The sequence below is a fragment of the Amphiura filiformis genome, chromosome 7 (genome assembly GCF_039555335.1).
Source record: "Amphiura filiformis chromosome 7, Afil_fr2py, whole genome shotgun sequence".
Classification (NCBI taxonomy): Eukaryota; Metazoa; Echinodermata; class Ophiuroidea; order Amphilepidida; family Amphiuridae; genus Amphiura; species Amphiura filiformis.
Genome location: NC_092634.1, coordinates 53,282,656 through 53,305,021, shown reverse-complemented (window position 1 = coordinate 53,305,021; position 22,366 = coordinate 53,282,656). Strand labels below are relative to the sequence as shown.

The following is a 22,366-nucleotide window of genomic DNA, read 5'->3' as shown; positions in this document are numbered from 1 at the left end:
GCCGCATTAAAGAACGCCATTATCACTGATACCCCATTAAAGGTAGACACTTAATCTTTGTTATTTCAAATGAACATGTCCTTACAAATACATCAAGTTAAGTGGAATGTAGGCACAATGAACAACACGTTGAACCGAATTCTTGTCAATTGACATTTACAATAATTATAACGACTTGTCTGTGATGCGTTAAGAATAACATCATCAAACTCAGACATTAAATTAAAAACTTATACAACCTTGGCAATGCAAGGCATGTGACAAATCTTTCGTTTAGATTATAGTGGGCATCGTTTTGACAAGGACGAAATACAATAATTAAAAAAAGCAATTACGTATTAATATTTTAAGTGAGTTACTAATAAAAATTGAATTTATCAAATGAAAACAACAATCATTACTATTTCAGTCAATTGTGTTATATGTCTATATTCACAGGTAAGAAGAAATCGCTTATCCCATTTAGAAACCAGAACATTATAAACACGACGCAAATAAACTCGGCGCCAACCCATCGGCAATGCCTTGCAATAGATAAATGCTGTTGATACCTTGATGAGCCGTGGCATAATAAAGAAAATGATTTAAAGCTATAGTATAACATTTGCTGAGGAGGACGCCCTCATTATTTTTCAAAATTCTGTTTTTTACACGATTGTTATGTACTTTAGTAAACTAACATACCCTGCAAGTATAAACCGCATAATTTATTATTATGATGGAAATATTCGTCAAACGCGTTCACAGTACGTACATGGCGTGAGGGCAGTCGTGACATATCAAAAGAATGTGTGGCTCGCATTGGCGACATATGCTCTGATATTAAATAGCGATTTTCATTGTATTGCCTCGTCTGTTCGGGCCCAAATTAAAAGAGGGCATATCTGACAGTAGAAACTCTAACATTTTATACAAAAAAATACAATTCTATTTCTTATGGAAATAATATTGTTATAATATGGCTTTAAGGGCATTGTTAAAAGTAGTTAAATTTCACCCTAATTTGCACTTTGCTGATAATATAAAGGAAACTGTTGTTTAGACACATCTTGTTTCAGGCCTTTTGGCCTTCTGAGCATCTCCTCATTCCAATGTGTATTTATTGTTGTTGTTGTATTGTATTTTGGAAAGAAAATTAAAGATTGATTGTCAATCGTCATAGCGCGTTGAATTGTGGGAAATTGGTCGACAAGCCACACCCGGAAGTAGATATCACCAATCACTCGCGCGTAGATATATAATCGCAGGGGTTTATAATTATTATACTATGCACAGACATTAACCCACGAGCCTCAGCACACTTAAAATTCGCTTACCACAATCAGACTATGACCCGAGACACACCATCTAAACCATTTAGAAACATCCAATTAAGTACTTGCAACTTGCGCACACACTATACATACCACAATAAGCCAAAATCAGCTTTCGTAAGAGACCATGGAGACAATGGAGAGGTTGCGATTTCCAAACGCCATGATCGTACGCCCTGTTAGGTCTGTTTTAAAATCAAATGAGGTCAAATGAACGGTATTATAGAAACTGTCAGGACACAGCAGCGACACCGCTAGAAAACCTGTTTGCCTCGTTCCATTTTTGCCAGGTTTTGGTCACAAGCATTTGGGTCACAAAAGGGCCGAATACAGGGGCGTAGCAATAGCCTCGGTGGCCCATGGACCAGGAGCAGTGCGGGGCCCGTTAACGACTCATTTATCAGTACTTATGTCATTTTCACCTTTGCTCGGGGCACCTGAACCCTCGGGGCCCATGGACTTCGTCCACCATGTCCATGCACCCGCTTGCTACGCCCGTGGCCGAATACCGTATCCAAAATAGTTGGTTGAGTTCATATATATATAGCCAAATGCGATACCTGAACGCACATATTAAAAGTACGTTCCATTAACGTACCGCGTATGAAACATCGCAATCTTTCTAAGTAGTTAGGACCTTGCCAAGGGAAATATCACCTTATCTCAATTAATTACACTTCAGTGGATATATATAATATGTGTGCCTTTTGCCATTTTTATCAATTTACGATTTTCGTTTGACCTTTCCTGTTTGACCTTTCTTTTCATCATATGTGCATTACAGGTGGTAGAAATGCTCAACAATCTGTACACGTGTTTCGATTCACGCATCGATGTCTACGATGTTTATAAAGTTGAAACCATTGGGGATGCTTACATGGTGGTTAGTGGATGTCCACTCAAAAATGGCGACAGACATACTGCTGAAATAGCCACAATGGCCTTAGATCTCCGAAGCTCGATCAAACAGGTTGTGGTACCGCATAATCACGATGACAAACTCAGGTTACGGATTGGAATTCATACAGGTGAGTACCTTATCCCCTGCTGGTCTCTATTGCATTAATTTTTTTAGTTTTAGCCCTTTCCTTTCCTATTTTTAACCATTTTATCAAGTTGTTTGCCTTGTTCATCTCCCACTTTGTTCCATCGTATATCCTATGGTTATGCTCCTGAGTTACTATTTCAACTTCCTGACCAGCTCCAGACTGACCCTCGATCGTCTTCGCCGCTCAGTTCAATCACACGACCTCGCAGTTCAAATTCTAAGATCTAACTTTAATTGTTTGTCATGAGCGGTCTTTCATTCTATCTACAGCCCGCACATGGAATGCACTCCCGCCTCACATTCCAGGAAATTATCGTAAAGAAAACAGCTGTTAATACCTTGATATATTCTGAAATATAGAAAAATGGACAGTAATGGCGGGATTTTTAAATTTATTTTTTACCGTATCTTTTGAATTACCGAGTGTTAAAGAAACACAGCTTCATCACACCACTTTTCTCAAAATAAGCTGAGACTTTAACACTGGAAAACTCTGGCTACATAATGTTTATAATTCGTATAAGCGTTAAATTTACGAATTAAGCAGCAGTTGACTTGTATTTTTATTCTCAAAATTGTCAAGGTTTTGAGAAACAAGAGCACAAACACCTACCCTCATATTGTGCCCTTCAGTCACAGTGATTTCAAGGTCAGTCGGTGGAACGCGGCATATCCATCCACCCCCTTCGACTTCTGCAATCCTTCGTACGGCATTATTGATCTTAATCATTTGATTTTGAAAACAAAGACATAGTCGCTTATATAAAAAATTATTAGATTGTGTTCTGTCAATAAACGCTATATTAACCAATTCAAACTTAATTCAAGTTGACATGGCAATAGTGAGTCTTGAGGCCATTCACTCGGGCCTGTCCTTGTCCTACCCAGCAAACACAGAATATATTGACATTATTTGCAAAAGGTTAGAAAAGGTTTCCAGAAGCGTTTAAATGTCGTATATGGGTATATAAAGGGTATATAATTATAACTTCCAAAACATATTTTGAAAGCTTACTTTGAAAGCTCTGGTTCATTTTGTAAATGCTATCAAACACTGGAATAAAAAAAAAAAAAAAAAACAACATCCGTTTCACTAAAATGTAAGTTTTAACAAGATGTCAAAGCTCACCTTTTAAACCAAATGAATATCCAGTCCAGTCCTAATTCAAACCGGTCCTGCGAAGATCACTGTTCATCGAAGCCTACTATAGACTTGAATTGCCTTGAATTTTTATATCCGTTGTGTATAAAATCCTCGCACAGATGAAAATTTCCAATTGGTGCTGCTTTCACCAATCACTAACTTTTTCCAGCAAACAGGCCTTTTCAGAACAGTTCCACGTTATACATGGGCAGATGCATTGTTTCATAAATCTGGCTTAAGCAAGTCGATAGAAAAATATATTCCCCCTCTTGGGAAGAAAAGAGCACTTTCTTTAAAGGCACAATGCAAGAAAAACGCGTTTTTATTACTTTATATTGACTCGGAGGTATAAGTGCGTTAGTGTTATAGACCAGACGGGGAAGTACTCTGTTGGTCTATACGCACTCGTCTGTTAATCCCAAGATCACGGGTTCGAGGACCGGCAAGACCGGAAATGACTCGAAGAAGGTGCATATGAGAACGGTTTATGACAGATATGGTGGCAGCGGTGATCTACGGTGTTTCTTAACGCCAGGCGGATCCATACATTGAAAAAGGGTTAGGCGCTCATAGAAATGGCTACCTGAGTCCAGCGTGAGGGTGCACATTGAGATTTGTCATTGTCACGGAGGTATAAGCACTGAAAAACAATCAATTTTAAGGGGCATGTTAAGCCTGTTCTATAATCAAATGAAGCTAACTTTTCGTTATTACATGTATATAGATCACTGTATCCAAAATCGCTGGTTGAATATATACAGCCAATAAATGTATAAACGTTTGTATAAACGTTCGTATAATCGCACGTCGGTCCATGTGCCGTGTATGGAACATCGCAATCTCTCTAGTGTCATAGACCACACGGCAGGACCGGAAGTGATTCAAAGAAGGCGCATGATACTTCTGCTAGTTCTCCTTTTGGCTTGTCAAAACAGTATTGCCCCCCCCCTCAAATGTTACCCCCCCCCCCCCCATCTTACAATTTTTGCACAGCCCCTCTACACAACTTTCCTCCTAGCTAAATACACTTTAAGTATTATCATTTTTTCATAAATTTGCATTATACATTGAAATGCATGTGAGATCGGCCGTATAAAAATGACATTGCGATGTTCGTGATTGCAAACGCACGGTCCGCGTTTACGGCGTTACAACGGTTCATGAACGCGACTAATTTTTACCACGAAAAAGTATTATTTGAAAATTAAAATCATGATATATGCATGTAGTGGTCCTTAATCTACAGAAATATTTTGTTCAATTTTAAGGGGCATGTTAAGCCTGTTCTATAATCAAATGAAGCTAATTTTTCGTTATTAGATCACCGTATCCAAAATCGTTGGTTGAATATATACAGCCAATACATGTATAAAGGTTTGTATAAACGTTCGTATAAACGCACGGTCCACGTGCCGCGTATAGAACATCGTAATCTCTCTACAGTGTCATAGACCATACGGTGAAGTCCCTTTTGGTCTATACACTAGCGTGCTCGCCCTTTAATCTCAAGATGGGGGGTTTCGAGACCCGACTTGCCTCCCCCCTCAAATCCGGGCATCACATTTTATCCTCCCCCAGATCTTATAATGTTTGCACAGCCCCTTTACATAACTTTTCTCCTAGCTAAATACACTCCAAGTACTATCATTATTTCATTAACTTGCATTATACATGTATCACGAATTTCAAGAAATCCAAATTATTTGATATCAGAAGGACATTCCACGTATTCAGGATGCTATTTGGTGTATCTGATGTGCTCTTAGGTCGCACAAAAATACTGTGCTGAGAAGGGTGACCGAGCCCTTTAATAATGACATGCCTTTTGTGACTTGTTTTGTACCTTTCATTTTAATGATATTAGCAATGCACTTATCTTATCACGTTGAAAACCTCGTGTTTATATTTCTCCAAGGAGTTGATCTCTAGTGAGATCTCAGTCATTTGAACAAATGAAATTCTCAAATTAATGCAGGTTTTAGAATGGATTCAGAAGGCATGATAAGCACCTAGTATTAGTAGCTATGTAGGTTCAAGCTTATCTTCCGCAGTATATTAGCAAGGGATGACTTGCAAATCAAGAATGTACAGGAAAATTATATAGGATTTGACCAGATGGTATTAGGACCTATATTTGCGCTAAGCAATAAAAGGTTGGAATACACTTACACCATCAGTCGTCAGTTATAGTCACCCTTGCTGTTCAACTTCCTGATAATTTTGGATTATTCTGAAATATACATTTTGTTAATTGGACATTGTTTTCTCATTTGACACCTTGTTCGTGAAAATCAAGCAAGAATTGACCAAGATATGTGCCTCCAAACCTTCAAACCCCAAAATCAAAAGTTGCAATTTTAACGATTCAATATTATTGTGCCTGTTACATTGTGTGCTTTATTGATTGGCCCGTAGTGCTTGTATGCAATACAACGACACGTTTCCATTGAAAGTCGTTGAAATTGCAACTTTTGTTTTGGGGGTTTGACGGTTTGGAGGCGTAATTGGTCAATTCTTGTTCGACTTTCACAAACAGGGTGTCAAATGAGACAGCAAAGTCCAATTAACAAAATGTATATTTCAGAATAATCCAAAGTTATCAGGTTGTTGAACAGCAAGGATGATTATAACTGACGAGTTTCTTTTTGTGCCTGGTGAATATGGCTTGTCATAATCGAATTAAAATGTTGTGACGTTTCAAAGCAAGTGCAGATATAAAAAAAAATCACAGCTTAATTACTGCAGGGTAGTGCTTATAAATATGGAAGGACAGTGTGGAATTACATTTGTTTCAACGTGTAACTTAGATGTAAGTCATGCAGGAAACATGAATGACAGCACACATTATTTCCTTTAGCAGACCTCTCGCTCGCCACCGCTCGCCCAAACTCGATTTCTACTGAGCGATTTTCCACTCACCATAGGCACTAAATATCACTCGCTGCGAATCCCCCAAAATCAGCCATCGAATCAGCCAATTCAGCATTTAATCGATTTAGTCCCCCCTCCAAGTGGAGAAAGTTACAATTTTTGCGCATTTCAACACAAATCCATATACTGCTTTAACACCTAAACAATACGGTACCCTTTTAGAGGGCCCTTGTGTAAAGCAGTGCTGGTTCACTGATCTTAACTACCAGCTTTAAATATATCTGAAATATATAAATAAACTTCGTTATATATTGCTGAATTGATAGCATATTATTGGCTATGTAAATTAACTGGCTCGTAGGTACCTTTCTTTGATGGCACATAAACTATGATATACATTTAATAGAATGCAACAAAAACACGTTTTTATTTAAGAAATAAAGGGTAATGCATGATCCTTTACACGAAAATAATGTGTCCGAGGCAGTAAAACGTAAATAATGGGTGAGGCGCAGCCGAACCCATTATTTAAACGTTTTTACTGCCGAGGACACATTATTTGCGTGTAAAGGATAATGCTGCACCCTTTATTTCTATTCTATTACCACAAAATAGTGTGATTTAAAGAGAAAATATCAAATTTTGTGCCCAAATATTTCAAGTTGTTTACCTCAAGGTGGAGCGCATACGCGTAGCCAAAGCGTATGCACATTCCAATAACACAACCTAACATTCCATTCTCCCCTATAAGCAGGTATGCACATACAATAACACACCCCTGACATTCCATTCTCCCCTACATAAAGCAGGTGTGCTGTGCGCTCTGCTGTGCGCTGTTATGATAGAAGAACATAAAGTTCGTTGCCCTTGACACTTTATCGCTAATTAATGGTCTGTCACGTGACGCGTTTTAACAAATCACAGTGCGCGATTTTGAATAATGGGTCGTGGGGGTAATAGTATACCTTTTATTGACACGGAGGTATAATGCGTTAGTGTTATAGACCAGACGGGAAAGTACTCTGTTGGTCTATACGCACTCGTCTGTTAATCCCAAGATCACGGGTTCGAGGCCCGGCAGCCCAAGTCGAAATTCCAGTTGAAACCAGTTGAAATAGGCAACTGGTTTCAACTGGACTTAACTAGGTTGAACTATGTGCAACTGGGTGAACTAGGTTGTCAACTAGGTCTAACTAGGTTGACAACTAGGTCCAACTGCTTTCTCACAGCGAAAGGCCAATCCCAATTCCCAATTGAAAACACAGTTAATGTCGGTTTCATTTTAACTGTGTTATCAACTGGGCTTATATCCCAGTTACATCCAGTTGATAACACAGTTAAAATAGAACACCCATTAACTGGGAATTGAAAACACAGTTAATGTCTGTTCTATTTTAACTGTGTTTAACAACTGGGCTTGTATCCCAGTTAAATCCAGTTGATAACACAGTTAAAATAAAACATACATTAACTGGGAATTGAAAACACAGTTAATGCATGTTCTATTTTAACTGTGTTATCAACTGGGCTTGTATCCCAGTTACATCCAGTTGATAACACAGTTAAAATAGAACATACATTAACTGGGAATTGAAAGCACAGTTAGTGTCTGTTCTATTTTAACTGTGTTATCAACTGGGCTTGTATCCCAGTAACATCCTAGTTGAAAAAGCATGCCTAGACCAGTTATACTATTTACAACCCCAGTTAAACACAATTGAACTTTCAAATGCATTTGTTTTCCACTTGAGACTTTTAAACCTAGTTTGAAGGTCAAAATTCCAGTTGAAAGTACCAACTGGGATGTACTAGGTTCAACTTGGTTGAACTGGGATGCCATTTATGTTTAACTGTGTTTCATATATTCCCAGTTACGATTTAAATTGGATAGGGGGAGGGGTTGATCCTTTACAATTTCAACTACTGCAATATTATACATAAATAAAGAGAAATAATACATACTCTACATACTTGTAAATCAAATACATTAATTTCGAACATTTAGAAAACAGATTTAGAAATATTATATCAGATTTATCAAATGTGACACCATAGAATTTATATAGTCGAAAAAAAAAAGCATATGAATACATGAATACAAAAGCCACCTAAGGCCATGCGAAGTTATTTTGAAAGAAAAACCTGTGTATCATTTTAATTCCTTCAGTTAGATTTACCTGGTCAATATGGTAAGTTTTACGTGCAAATGAGTGGATTAACCTGTATTAGGTACGATTAGCATTTCAGGGACTTCGTGGGGTTCATTTTAAATTTTGGTTTTTGAATCATATACAAAGACAACAATGTTAGAATGAGATTACCACTAGTAAGATAATACAAAATAAAGCACACAGGTATGTATAATGTTGATAAGCATTCTGCCATGTAATATAAACCACACACTTTCCTTTATTAAACCCATTTTTTGTTCAAAAGTCATTCTCCAGCAATGAATGTGTTACAAGTGGACTTTTATACATACTGGATTTCAATCAATGTGTTACAAGACTCAAATCATGGAATTGGGTGATTCTTTCATACATGCTATTTTCACATGCCCAATAGACACAGAGGATGAATTTGAGTTGTTCTTTCATGCATATAACAGGCCTATGTATAGCAACAATTTCCCATGCTTAACTCAATTTGGCCAAAGTATGGACTTAGGTGGCTTTTGTATTCATATATTCATATATATATGACTGCTAAGCTCTGAATAATGTGGAAGCTAAGTTGTCCAGTTGAAATTAAACCATCCATGAATAAATCCAGTTCCAAACAGTATATGAAAACCCATTAAAAAAAGCTCAGTTAAATTCCAGTTGGCGAACTAAATATGACTTAAAAAAAAAACATAGTAAGGAATTCCAATTGATCCCAGTTGAACTGGTTCCATCTCAAATCCCAGTTGAACTGGTATGTACACAATTAATCCCAGTTAAGTTTCAATCCCACTTGGACCAGTTGAACTGGTATCAAATGAAACCAGTTCAACTGGTGTTCTCAAAACGGTTGAACCAAGTTACCAGTTTACCCCAGTTCAACTAGAGCATTTCATTTTCCAACTGGTTCAACTGGGATCAGCTGGTGTTCTCAAAACAGTTGAACCCAGTTACCAGTTGAACTGGAGTCAACTGGAACGTTCCAATTTCCGTGACGGAATTTCATCGCCCAGTTGTAAACACAGTTGAACTGGTCTCAAATGAAACCAGTTGGACATGGATTGTATTAGGACCTATATTTGCGCTAAGCTATAAAAGGTTGGAAGGCACTTGTCTCCTCCGTTGTGGCTTGTCATAATCGAATCAAAATGTTGTGACGTTTCAAACAAAGTGCAGATATAAAAAAAATTGATTTGGAAGGACAGTGTGGAATTACATTTGTTTCAGCGTCTAACTTAGATGTACATAATGCAGTCATGTCTACAGTAGAATTCACCACGGCCTTTGCAGGACTTAAACCCCGTTAAAAGCTATTAAACCAAGATAACACTCATTGAAAACAGCTCAACTATGTTAAATCAGATCTTCTCTGGTTAAATCCATACTACACATGTTTCTGTTTTACCTGTGCGGTATTGCAATGAGCTGGTATTATAGTTTCAGTTGGGTAACCGATTATAAAGCAAACACAAGGTAACAATACCCTTTGGGCCTTTGTTTACGAAATGAGACAATAGTCTGCGTATTGTTAACCAGCATTCTTGAAAATGAGAAACATAATGGTTGTAGACTTAACACGGTTTGGAAATAATTTCTTCATATTTTTTGGTGTTATCTGTCGTTTACATATCCTTCCTAAAACACCAAAGTGCAAATACTTCCAAACACCTAAATTAGCTAAAAATTTAGGACATGTTACAAAACTATATTTTCTAGAATTTCAGAGAATACTTTAAATATTGGCCGGTTATTTTTCACACAGTGACGTTAACTAGGCAATGGCCTATTACCTATAACATACACTAAAACACCAAAGTGCGAATATTTCCAAACATCTAAATTAGCTAACAATTTAGGACATGTTACAAAACTATATTTTCTAGAATTTCAGAGAATACTTTAAATATTGGCCGGTTATTTTTCACACAGTGACGTTAACTAGGCAATGGCCTATACTTGTACCATACACTATATGTAGAGGTCACGCGTCAATGGTGAGAGCACTGTGTATTGTGTATAGGAAAACGGACAGTAACTGCAGTATGATTAGATGTAAGTCACGCAGGAAACATGAACAGTCTCGTAGCGACAGTGATCGCCTTGCGAGTGATATTAACCCTAACCCTACCCGTGTTTTTTTTTGCTATCGGAAGGGAAAGAAGAAACGAAAAAGGAGAGAAGATGAGGAGAAAAGTCACTTGGCACCCCCGGGATTCGAGCCTGGGACCCCTCGCATGCCACGCAGGAGATCCCCAGCATGTAGCCACACAGGTGACGTTGGCCCGGCCAACGATTCCCTGGGTATATATGACTTGGGCTGATTGCGTCATCAAGTCACGTGGAATGCATGCACGCAGAGTGGTGTTAATAGTGAGCTTTAGTGAGACCTAGTTGGGTTAGGGTTAAACAATTCAGTTGTGGCGTCGTAGCGTTTTAGTATGCAGAATGGTAACCCTAACGGTGAGGGGGTTGAACACAGAACAAACAAACCCACACATCCCATCACAAACAATAAACTTAGCTGAGCATCATGAATTAATTATGTGGTCCCATTTATATAAAGTATGTTTTCTTCCAAATGTCACACACTTTAATTATTATGAAATGTTGTTTGAGATTTGTTTTTTTTGCTTTTCATTACATTTATAATTAACCACGCATATTGTCACGTTGAAAACCCGCGTGTTTGTGTACCTCCACGGAGTTGATGTGTGGCTAAATCTGGTCATTTGTACAGATGAAATGATACACGTTTTAAAGTTGATTCAGAAGTTATGATAAGTAAGAGTATAACTATATACTAGCTAAGTAGCTACTAGTACACCAAAAAAGTACAATAACAAGGAACCACTTACATGGATAACAGGGAAATTCCCAGAGAAAATTAGAAACTTTTTCAGAACGTCAAAGAGTATAGCCCCCGAATTAAATGTATTTAATTATGTCTGTACTCGAGAAAGTAGCACTGTGTGTGAATTTTATGACAATTCTTTATGAGCATTTTAATATTTTCCTAATCCTCACCTCATACACTTTACACGTAAAATAACAATTGCCATAAAAAATTGTATCATATTTAGAGTAGTTCGGATGTAAAATTCACACAACATGAATACAAAGATACTTAAAATATTTTTCATTTGGGGGCTATGTGGATGGAAGTTTTCCTATCACAATAAAATAAATAAGTCTGAAACAAAGGTGTCTGTCCTATACATCTGGAAAGACAATGTAAACTTACACCTGGTCTAGCATTTCTTTAGATGTCAGTCATTCTTCTTCTTTCTGTCAACATATAATTTGCATTTTTCTTACAATAGCAACAATAGCATTCACAAGTCTAAGCATTCACAATCTTGAGTTCAGGTTGAGAGTTTAATAGCCCATAATTTTAATATCTGATCTTATTTTTGACAATGGTTTATGAAAAATATTAGAAAATGTGTTTTTCAAAAATTAGAATGCATAAGTTGAAATTAGTCTTTGTACAAGTCCATGCTGCTTGATTGTCACGGCATGCGGAATAATGCCTTCAACTGCAATTTTGTGGCCCCTATTTCAAAAAATTGACCACAAATTTAAATTTAATTGCCAGTTAGAACTAACTACAAAATTATGATTTAGCTATGTTTTGATTTGGCAACACAAGATGATATTTTTTGTATCCAAAAAATTTAGTGTTAACAGTATTTTATAGTTTGAATAAGAGTTTTGAAATACAAGCCAATAAAAGTTTTAAGTGTGAGGTAAACCTTTCAGCTTTCAAACAGATATACATGTATAACCTTGAGGTGATATTAAAGCTGCTTTCATGTCTCCAGTTATGTCGAGAAAAATGGGGTTTTTCCTTGACGCTATATGCTATTGATATTGTGTCTTTTTCTTTTTATCACATTTTGTTCCTGAGATATTCACTTAGCAGGTAACTTCATTTACGCACTGCGATTGTGTTACATCTTATAGTATAAATAAGCACTACAAAATTCTTCATTCATCGCTTAATGTGTTCTTCTCGTCGTTTTTCAATGACTGCTTTCAATCCAATTAGGTCATCCACGCTCTGAAGAGATCAAAATGGATTTCAGCATTACCTTTGTAGGTTTAATGTATCGTTTTACATGCTCAACTATCTCTGCATTAGGAGAATCGCATAATAATGTCATCATCAATATGTTATCCAGTGTTTGACCTTTATACACAATACAATAGCCCAGAGAAGATGTGTCATACTTCCCACAATGCACTGTTTTTTCCGTTTCTGATTTCTTTGCTTGTAGGCGTTCCGGGAATCACGAGTTACAAAATGTACCTTAATACACAAAGCATCCTGATTGCCTGGCAAATTATGCTACAATGTTGACTATCAACCCCTGTTTAGCCAGTTTATTCGCGAGAAAAGGGCATGTTTTACAGGGAACCAGTGCAAATAAATAGGTGTCATTTGATAATATGAGAGAGCGTAGTTACAAAGATTTCTGGGAAGGGTAAGATATCTTCTCTGACAACAGCTTATACTTTGTTATTCCAGTGTGTTCTTTATACTAGACGTGTATCACACAAAATGAATAACTTGTTGTCGATAAACTTACTGTTTAAAAAAAACAGAAAAATGTGTTCAATTTCTTGTACAAAGTAGAGATTCGCCTAATGGCGCACATGGGCTCCTTTGGTTAATAGTACATTTCACGTACAAATAGAGAGATCCTTCTTCTGTAAATCCCAACAACAATTAAGGTCCGTGTCCTTATTTGTTGGTGGGGTTTTTACGCTAGGCATTTTTAATTTGTGTTTTAAATTCCAATTATGTCAATGGAGCCCATGTACGCCATTATGTGAATCTTTACGGTTTTTAAAGAAGACATTTTAATAGAGCTCTCTGAAACTGAAAACCACATGCTGATACGGGTTGGTGAGGCCCTAATTATTTTCATTTCGCTCATGTGAAAATATTCCAAGAGCTACTATTTACTTGTTTGTTAGGTGAAAATAGGCATTTCGCATTTTTGTAGAAATTTTAGCAGTTCATTTATTTACTAAATAAACGGTTTGATGTCATACAGGGTTTCTGCAATTTTATTGGTTCTTAGTCGTGTGATGTGACACTATACCACACACTTTATCGCGTACGTGTCGACGCGATACTCGTACGCGCTATTTGAACCAATCGGAGGTGCATAGCAACAACGTTAACGGATTTGATCGAGTCTAAGCCCTAGGTAATTCCTTGTAAAATGTAAGATTTAATTTGATTATAATTTCTCGAGCTTGCATCGTTTATTTCCGATCCTCGCATATATTAATTTGTGTTTCGCATTGTCTTACGCCCTGCTAGGGTGAAGCATATAGGCCGCCTCCTTCTTCATTATTTGATTATAATTTGGTATACTTATCATTAATATATTTATTCCACTTTAAGTGTTTAAGAATGAGAATAAAGGTATTTTTTTAGCATCTATCGTGTCATATAACACGGGCGATATCAAAGTAAAATAACGAGGTGAACCCAAGTTGTATGGTAAAACTACAAAATATTTTCGCTTGTACACCAATTTGAGTTCTTATGTGAAAAATGGGTAAACATCAACATTTCCGTCAGGGCGATTCTAAAATTCCATCCTCGCTTTTTTCTCGTTAATGCTTTAAGCTTAAAATTTAAATTTTAACCGTTAAAAGAGTAAAATTGTTAAATAATTCAAGTAATTTCAACTCAACAATAAATTTCCAACATATTATATCACATTTTGCTTGCTTAGAGCTCCTCTCAAACTTTGTTATGTTTTAGACTAGAAATATAACTCGGGAAATACAGCCGTGTCAATCACTGCGTGACACGACCTTGTTCTGCATTGATGTATTTTCATTCTCCAAAACAGATTAATACGTACTTTTAAAACCCAAAGATATAAAATATAAAAACGGATTAATGGAAATTGATTTTTTTCGACAAATTGACCTATTTTGCTTCAACGCAACACATTTTATGAACGATTTTTTACTTTTTGGATTTGAAGTGGAAATCAAACGAGTACGTGGTAATGCATATTGCATTCAGTAACTTTAAAGCTACGCTGGTTGCCTTGACGATATGCATTGGTGTTATGATTCTTCGTCTGTTTGTAATCGACATAATATTCAACTCCGTATTTCAGTTTTACGTAAAATATCACGGCGTTATTTTTCACTGGGCCCCGGGCACTGGGCTATTCCAGTTGAAATCCACCACCCCGAATCTGAATCCACCCAATTGGGCAGTCACAACACCAGTTTGGTGCGAATACATTCCGACCATCACTTGGCTTGTTGGATTTGTCTATAGGCATATTGCAAATGGAGGCAAATCTACAACCCCTGTCATGTCTTCCATTGGGGTATATATATTTCAACTTGAATATCCTATTATGACAGGTATAAATTGCAAAGGCTAGGCCATTCTGAGATGTGCACCCTAAGTTATGCTGGTGAAAAACCACGGTACTTCGACATTAAAGACTTGCATCTATTGAAGTGCCAATATATTAGAGCCTCGCAGGGCTTGAAAGCAAGGGTTTATATACCAATTTGAGTCACCACAAAATACCAACAGAAGCAATATCCATCATTCTTGTAGAAGAGGTTGTACATAGCTAGGCGTGTGTGGGGCTGTAATGGATGGGCCTGTGTAGGGGTTTTCCACACATATACCCCATATAGCTTAATCGGAACCTTGTATAAATGGCCTAAATCAATCCGCAAGCCTGCTGTTACAAAACAATCTTAAGCGATCTTAGTTAGCTAGGGATACTCCTCCATTTTATATGGAGCGATCATAATTTTTCATTGAAACTTTATTGCAATGACCTTGCTGCTGTTTAATCAAAACAGCTGGTTAGGCATTTTTTTATCAATAATAATGTCCAAACCGTACGCAATATAGACTCACAGGGGACCTTTAAATATCGATGAAACCGAGTTTTGCCGCCTTTGTAATGAGTTATAATGATCTTTATTTTTATTTTTATGTACAAAATTCATCTGCTATGTAAAATATAATACAATTATCGGGTTTCAATATTATTTTTCATTTCAGGTCCCTGTGTGGCCGGAGTTGTCGGCTCAAAGATGCCCCGATATTGCCTCTTTGGCGACACAGTCAATACCGCCTCACGAATGGAGTCCAGCAGCTTACGTAAGTTAGACCTAATAGTTACATTATTAATCCCACAAATACATCAAAAGGGTAAAATTATCTATCACTAAGGTAATGTAATTACCAACAAGGCAATGCACATGATCCACGTTGCACAGTGTAAATAATAATTTTTTCTCTGCAATGAATCACGTTCTAATACTCCGTTGGTGAGCGACGGGCCATTGGTATTTCACCGAACGCAAGAAAAGGAATCTTATCTGATTGGCTAGAAACCGATCGCTAGATCGCTCAGTGATGAAGTACAAACTCAGATGCAGAGATGTATTCAATTCCATTTAAATCAATACCGTAGAATTCCGTCTAGAGGCATGCCTATAAACGAGGGGTTTTTTTTAACGAAAGATATGAAAGGCCAATACCCTTCTCAAAGTATTGCAATAGATTGGTCTTACAAATATACATGTTTGTACAGCCGCCTTTATCAGTAATATAGTTGTTCAAACTCCAAATAACGTTTTTGTTTAGAGTGTCTGCCTCTTGTCTCTTGTGTCAAAAAAACCTCGTTTAGAGGCATATATGTGCTTGTAGACGGAATTTTACGGTATTCTATTATTGACGCAGATAATGAAAGTTGTATAGTGTTTCACTGTGCTGTACAGCACCGTGGTCTGGGCTGAATGGGCTATGTTTGTTCTTTTCATAATGATTATATTCTCAAACAGTTGAATATATCATATTATTATCGTACGATTTAAAAAAAATTCGGTGAAAATGCAGTTAAATATATGTGTTGAAAGAAAACAGCAATCAGTTTTACCTGAACAAATCGATTTTTGTGTAATGGCAACACTCATATGGGCTACTGAGTGTTGTGGATTCGCCGTACTATCACGGTAATTTTTGACACGAAGATATAGGGATGATGACGCTGTTCATTGGTTCAATCTTGGGATCGACTGTCGATGCTTGGTCAATCATTGACTATAAGTATTTTGAAATATCAATTAATTGACTGTTGGTAATATGCAAACAATTTTTGTATGTAATGAACATACAATTCAAGCCATAATGTACGATTTCTATCAACTTTTTTAATGTTGTTATTCTTTGATGAAATAATATTAGTATAATAACTATAGAGTCAAACACATCGGGCTATATCGGACCGTTTAACACGGAGTTCTATGGCATTATGTTTGATTGATATTTAGATAACGAAAACGATGACACGTTATTATCTGTTAAAATGTGCTCGTCCAGTATATTACCAATTTGGAAACATCAAGGACGTCAAATACGTAGCTAATTGCGTCATTTTTAGACCAAAGTACAAAATACAGTTCAAACATACAGTTAAACATATTTATTCACCAAATTTTGCACAAGAACACATGATAATGAGTCAAATTAAAATGAATAATCAGAAATAATTAGGGTGATTACGTAATAATGATGCATGCATAAACCATATTTTGTACTTCGTTTTAAAAATTACAAAAAATGACTTTGGCAATTATCGTAGTAGGCTGACGGTAATACGAAATGCATGTTTGTTATTTTCTTCACAGCTAATATGATACATATGAGCGAGGCTTCTAAACTTTGTTTAAAAGGCGATACTACGTTCATCATTGAAAAACGAGGAGACATACAAGTTAAGGTAATATTAGGCTGTTCCCGTTGAAATACATACACTTCCTAAGGAAGACATGACCTTAATCTCCCACACAGGGGGTGTAGATTTCAAATGGAGTCACCGATTAGGATTAAGAAAGGAAAAAGGGGGACATTATAATGAGTTAAAAACCAAAACAAACAAACAAGATTGGGTTCTCTTAGTGACTATGATTTGGTCAAATTTTTGAACGAGGTTTTACCCATCACCATGACTAATAAAGATGGTAACATGGCCGCAACAAATAAAAATAAATTATATAGCTGAGTTCAACGTCTTTAAATTTGCCAAAAGTCTTTTCCTATGATATGGAAAGCGATATATAAAACATCATATCAAATATTTGCATTTACGGCAATATGGCATTTATTTTAGAAAATCAATATTGTAGTATATTTGAAATCAATGAATCATATTTGAAATCTTTTTCATATTTGAAATCTTTTTGTAAGAAAATGACAACGATCAATTTGAAAACTGCCAGTTAGGCGTAGTGATGAATTCCACTAAAAGAAACGTAATGTAAGCAATGCCAGATCAATTAAATATTCAAAATCAATATTGGGGAAATAATAAGATCATTTTAATAAGAATTAGGTAAAGCAGGGGATGATATTTGATGATCATTCGATCATTCATTCGTTAATGAATCAACAATTCATCAACAGATTAAAGCATATGGATATTCAAGATTAAAGCATCTTTTGAATAAATGTCAATATCCTTATAAGCTATAAAAATGGCAAATGTGACACAACATGACAAATGTGACACAACATGACAAATGTGACACAACATGACAAATGTGACACAACATGACAAATGTGACACAATGTGACAAATGTGACACAACGTGACAAATGTGACACAACATGACAAATGTGACACAACATGACAAATGTGACACAACATGACAAGGTTGCAACATACTAATGTAGCCTACTTTTCTTCTCTAAATTTATTAACGAAAAGGTCAATAATGCTTTATGCTAGTATAAGTAGTGATAGGCTATATAATGTTGATTTTTATTTAAAACAGCACATCCTCCTGAGCATTTTAAAACCTTTTCTACTTTTAAGGGAATCTCGTGAATGATTGATTTTAGGTCTAATAAGGTCATTTATGCACTTTGTGTACATTGCATTTTTTGACACAACTATCTCGATATTTTCATCGCACATTACACTCGTGATACACTCTTTTCATGTGCATTCACCTGCATCGGAAGGACCTTGTGCGCAGAAAATAGGGAAAGGATTTAGCATAAAAAAGGAACAAGCTCCGAGATCCAGCGTGAAAGTCATGGAGCGTGAAATTGTCTTATTCACATAACAAGGCCTAACATTTTTAGAGGCAACGCCCTTAATAACAATTTAGTTGAGAGCGGATTTCTCATGTTGAAAGAAAATTACAATCATGCCAAAAGTAGAAAAATTCCAATCGCTCTGGATAAAACTACTATTATGGATTCAAGAGTGGAAGGGTGAATCCCAAAATGACCAAAATGTCAACATAATGACCTGAGACTTTTAAAGCACCGAAGTGTAAAGACCATAATTTTATAGTGCGCCCTCCTTTTTGTGAACAGATTGGACACCACTAGTTGGGTGGCTAAATCCATGTGCAACGGATGAATTTGGGGGAATTGTTCGTCAAAACTGTAAAATAATGGTAAAAACGTGTCATTCTGCATGTTACTCTGAAATGCGCACATTTTTGACTCTACAGCTTGGTATATTTCAGTGATTTTTATTATAAGCACCTTTTTAGATGCTATGCAAGAAAATGGTATCACCCTTTTTCAAGCACTGCCGAGCTCAATTTAACCTATTTGTTTGGTATTGCTGTCAAATGATGCATATTATATAGACCTTTTGGTTGCTTCTTAAACGATTAAAAAATTACGTACTTTCAAAGTAAATAACTATATCACCTGTGTAAATAGCTGTAAATGTTTTTTTCGGGATTTAAGTTATTTCTATAGACATTGCGGTCATATTATCAACTCCATCCGCGCTCATTTGTAATTATAATATACTGTAGATATTATTTATAATATGAAAATTAAAGTGTACAATCAAAACTACTCATCAAACTGTCACTGTCTAGCCCGTGGCTAAAGCAGAAGTGGTTAAATACTAGTATAGTTTTATTAAAAATCAAACAAATTGTACTACTCATTCAAACAATTCACAACACTCAGCGGATCGTTACCATCGTAACAGAAGAAGCCTACCGTCACGGTGGCATACACATCTTTGGTTAGAACTACACTAATTTGTTATAATTATGTATTCTCAATAATGCAGGACGTTTGCACTTAGTTTACGGTTGTCAACGTATACATATAATTATTTTGTACTTATTTTCATACATTTCATACCACAGGGTAAAGGAAACATGACAACCTATTGGCTCATATCAAGAAACGAATATAAAGAAGTCAATGACAGTATGGTTTGTGAATGGCCGACGAAACGAAAGGGAAAGAAAAAGAAGAAAGGGCCGTTTTCAAGAACCGAATCAGCGGAATCTGCATTTGAAACGGCTTTCCCAAACGGAGGCAGTTCCTTTGCCCTGTCTGAAAGTCCATATCCATCATCAATAACTGAAACCGAAGCTGCTACGATAGTGAAGTCTCCAGATGCTGAAAAGCTAATGGCACAAACGGGCCAGGTCTTATCCGTGATAAACGGACCACAAAGTGAATCTGAAAACCATAAAATTGGCGACAAAGTAGATTCAAGCAGTGTAGATAATACAAAAACTGTTAAAAAGCTATTGGCTGGAAATGTGAGTGCTACATCCGGGAATATGTCTTCAGTGATTTCAAGCCCAAGGTTATATACAAAAAGGCAGGACATAACTGAACATGACCAGTTAAAAACTTCATCACAACAAATATTTGAAACCAGAAACAGAAATCGTTTCTTAAGTAAAGGAAGAAGCACTTCAAACTCGGACATTCGTGCTATTTCAACTCCTGCTCTACGTGAAACTATTTTGTGTAAAACAATATCACAAAACACACAGGAAGAAAAAGACAATTTAACAAATCAACGTTACCCGTCCGTCCCTAATTTACACAACAATACATCAGCTCATCTACCCCCCGTTCATATTCAATACAGAAATTGCGTTGATCAGTCAATGACAAAGAACATCATGCATTTAAATGATCAATCATCTTCCCCTACAAATGTATCTAACAGTGTCATAATTCATGTGCCGTCGTTTGACCATCGTGCCACTGCTTCTAACTTAAGTGCAAGTGCCCATTCACCAGTGGATGCGTCTACATATAGCACAACACATATGCCTGTTGTAGAATGAAATATTTAATAGACATATTAACTGCTGGAATCTATTGGTTCCCAATGGCCACTGCCTGGAGACCACGGGCCACAACCTTGGGAAACTAGAAGACTCACGGTCCGTTAACATCGGGAACCAATAGATTCCACCAGATGCCGAATGATTGGCAGTATTTGTATTATATCATCCATAAATACATTTGTTGTTAATTGATTGGTTCATCACATGAAAAACAAATCTAACACTTTTTCATACCAAGACCATACTAAATACTGAGCTCAAAAAGAAACTTATAATTTTTCACAAGGTCATATCTTAATCCTGTCCATCAAAATGAACCAAAATTAGACACCGGTTTACTTCAATACTTTACTCTAAACACATGTCAGTAACCAAGCATTTATCCAACTGACACAACAGCAAAATGCACTGACATGGAACAGCTTCCAGGACCACATTCACAGCCCAATAATTGGCACCCAACATAAGAAATCTGTGAGAATGAGTACAAGATTATTGCACAGGTGATAATTCCCAAAGAGTAAGTGGAATAGAGTGGAGCAAGATCTGTTTCTGAGTTTCCAAAACAACAGGAAACAAAGGGATATATTACCTTTGTTTGGATATATCTCAAAATCAATATTCCTGAGTTCCGACTGATGTTGCTTGATCGCATCAGACATAGTAAAACGGGCAAATTGTGTGCATTTCTGCTTCGTCAGCAAGTTCATTTCGTACGTGCAAAATGTTCCATACTGGCCAAATGAGCGTACATGCTAGTCACATATGAAAGTTGGACTGGCGTACGATCACGGCATCTTGAAATCGCAGGCGCTCTATTATTATCTTCATATCTCTTCATGTTGATCAAAACATTTTGATGACTTTAATGGTGACCTTCAGCCTCTTTCATTTATTTAATTTGCATCAGTCAAATTATCAAGGGTAAATTACATCAAGGGCACTGAGACACTCAACTATGTAGATACTTCTTTAGAACACTCTCCTTCAGATTGTCAATTAAAAGTTCTGTTAAATATAAAATGATTTTATCTTCATGCATCAAAAAACCTTTTGAGAAATTAGCTTAGTGGATTTTTATCCTGTTATACTAATGACCTTGTTGCCTTGAAGTCAAACATTTCTTCCAGGTTTATATTTTCAGTAGACGGCATATAGTTTGTTTCAATAAAATCATTGGTCTACAAGCGAAAACATGACCAATTGTTTAAAGTAGTCCTGAAACAGCTTGGGCCACCTTCGTGTATTTAACAAAAGTGAATGGATTGAGTTAAATCATAAACCATGGTCAGTGCTCTTAAGATAGTTATTTTTAAACATTGGGCCATTTGAAGCATCAATATCATATTATGTATTTACTTACATTAATAAGTGAAAATAAAAACATGAAAAAACTTTGCTTTTGTTCTGAGATCTTTGACAATAAGCATGACAGTTCATTTTACGCGATACAAACTTGATGTGCGAAATTGTCAAAAAAGTGGCTTAACTCAGGCAATAAAGTAAATTCGGGCAAAAGGTTTGAACCTGCACTAGTAAAGACACAAAGTAAAGGTTTTCTGTTAGCCAAGATATTACTACAGCATATCACATTTATGCCATGACCCCTTTTATATTTTTCTGAAAAGCAAACATGCAGTTGCTAATTATGAAAGTCGATTTTACGCAATGCAAGCGTTAATAATAT

General features: G+C 36.4%; 1 protein-coding gene across 1 annotated transcript in view; it reads left to right on the top strand.

Moving 5' to 3' along the window:
* LOC140157331 (uncharacterized) overlaps window positions 1–20,924 on the top strand; it is a 66,322-nt gene extending 45,398 nt beyond the window's left edge. The window contains exons 2-5 of the mRNA XM_072180484.1: window positions 2,098–2,341; window positions 15,605–15,703; window positions 17,236–17,327; window positions 19,732–20,924. Of these exons, the coding sequence (XP_072036585.1) occupies window positions 2,098–2,341; window positions 15,605–15,703; window positions 17,236–17,327; window positions 19,732–20,676 (1,380 nt within the window). The 3' untranslated portion in view covers window positions 20,677–20,924. The remainder of the gene's footprint in view (window positions 1–2,097; window positions 2,342–15,604; window positions 15,704–17,235; window positions 17,328–19,731) is intronic.
* Window positions 20,925–22,366: the final 1,442 nt, after the last annotated feature.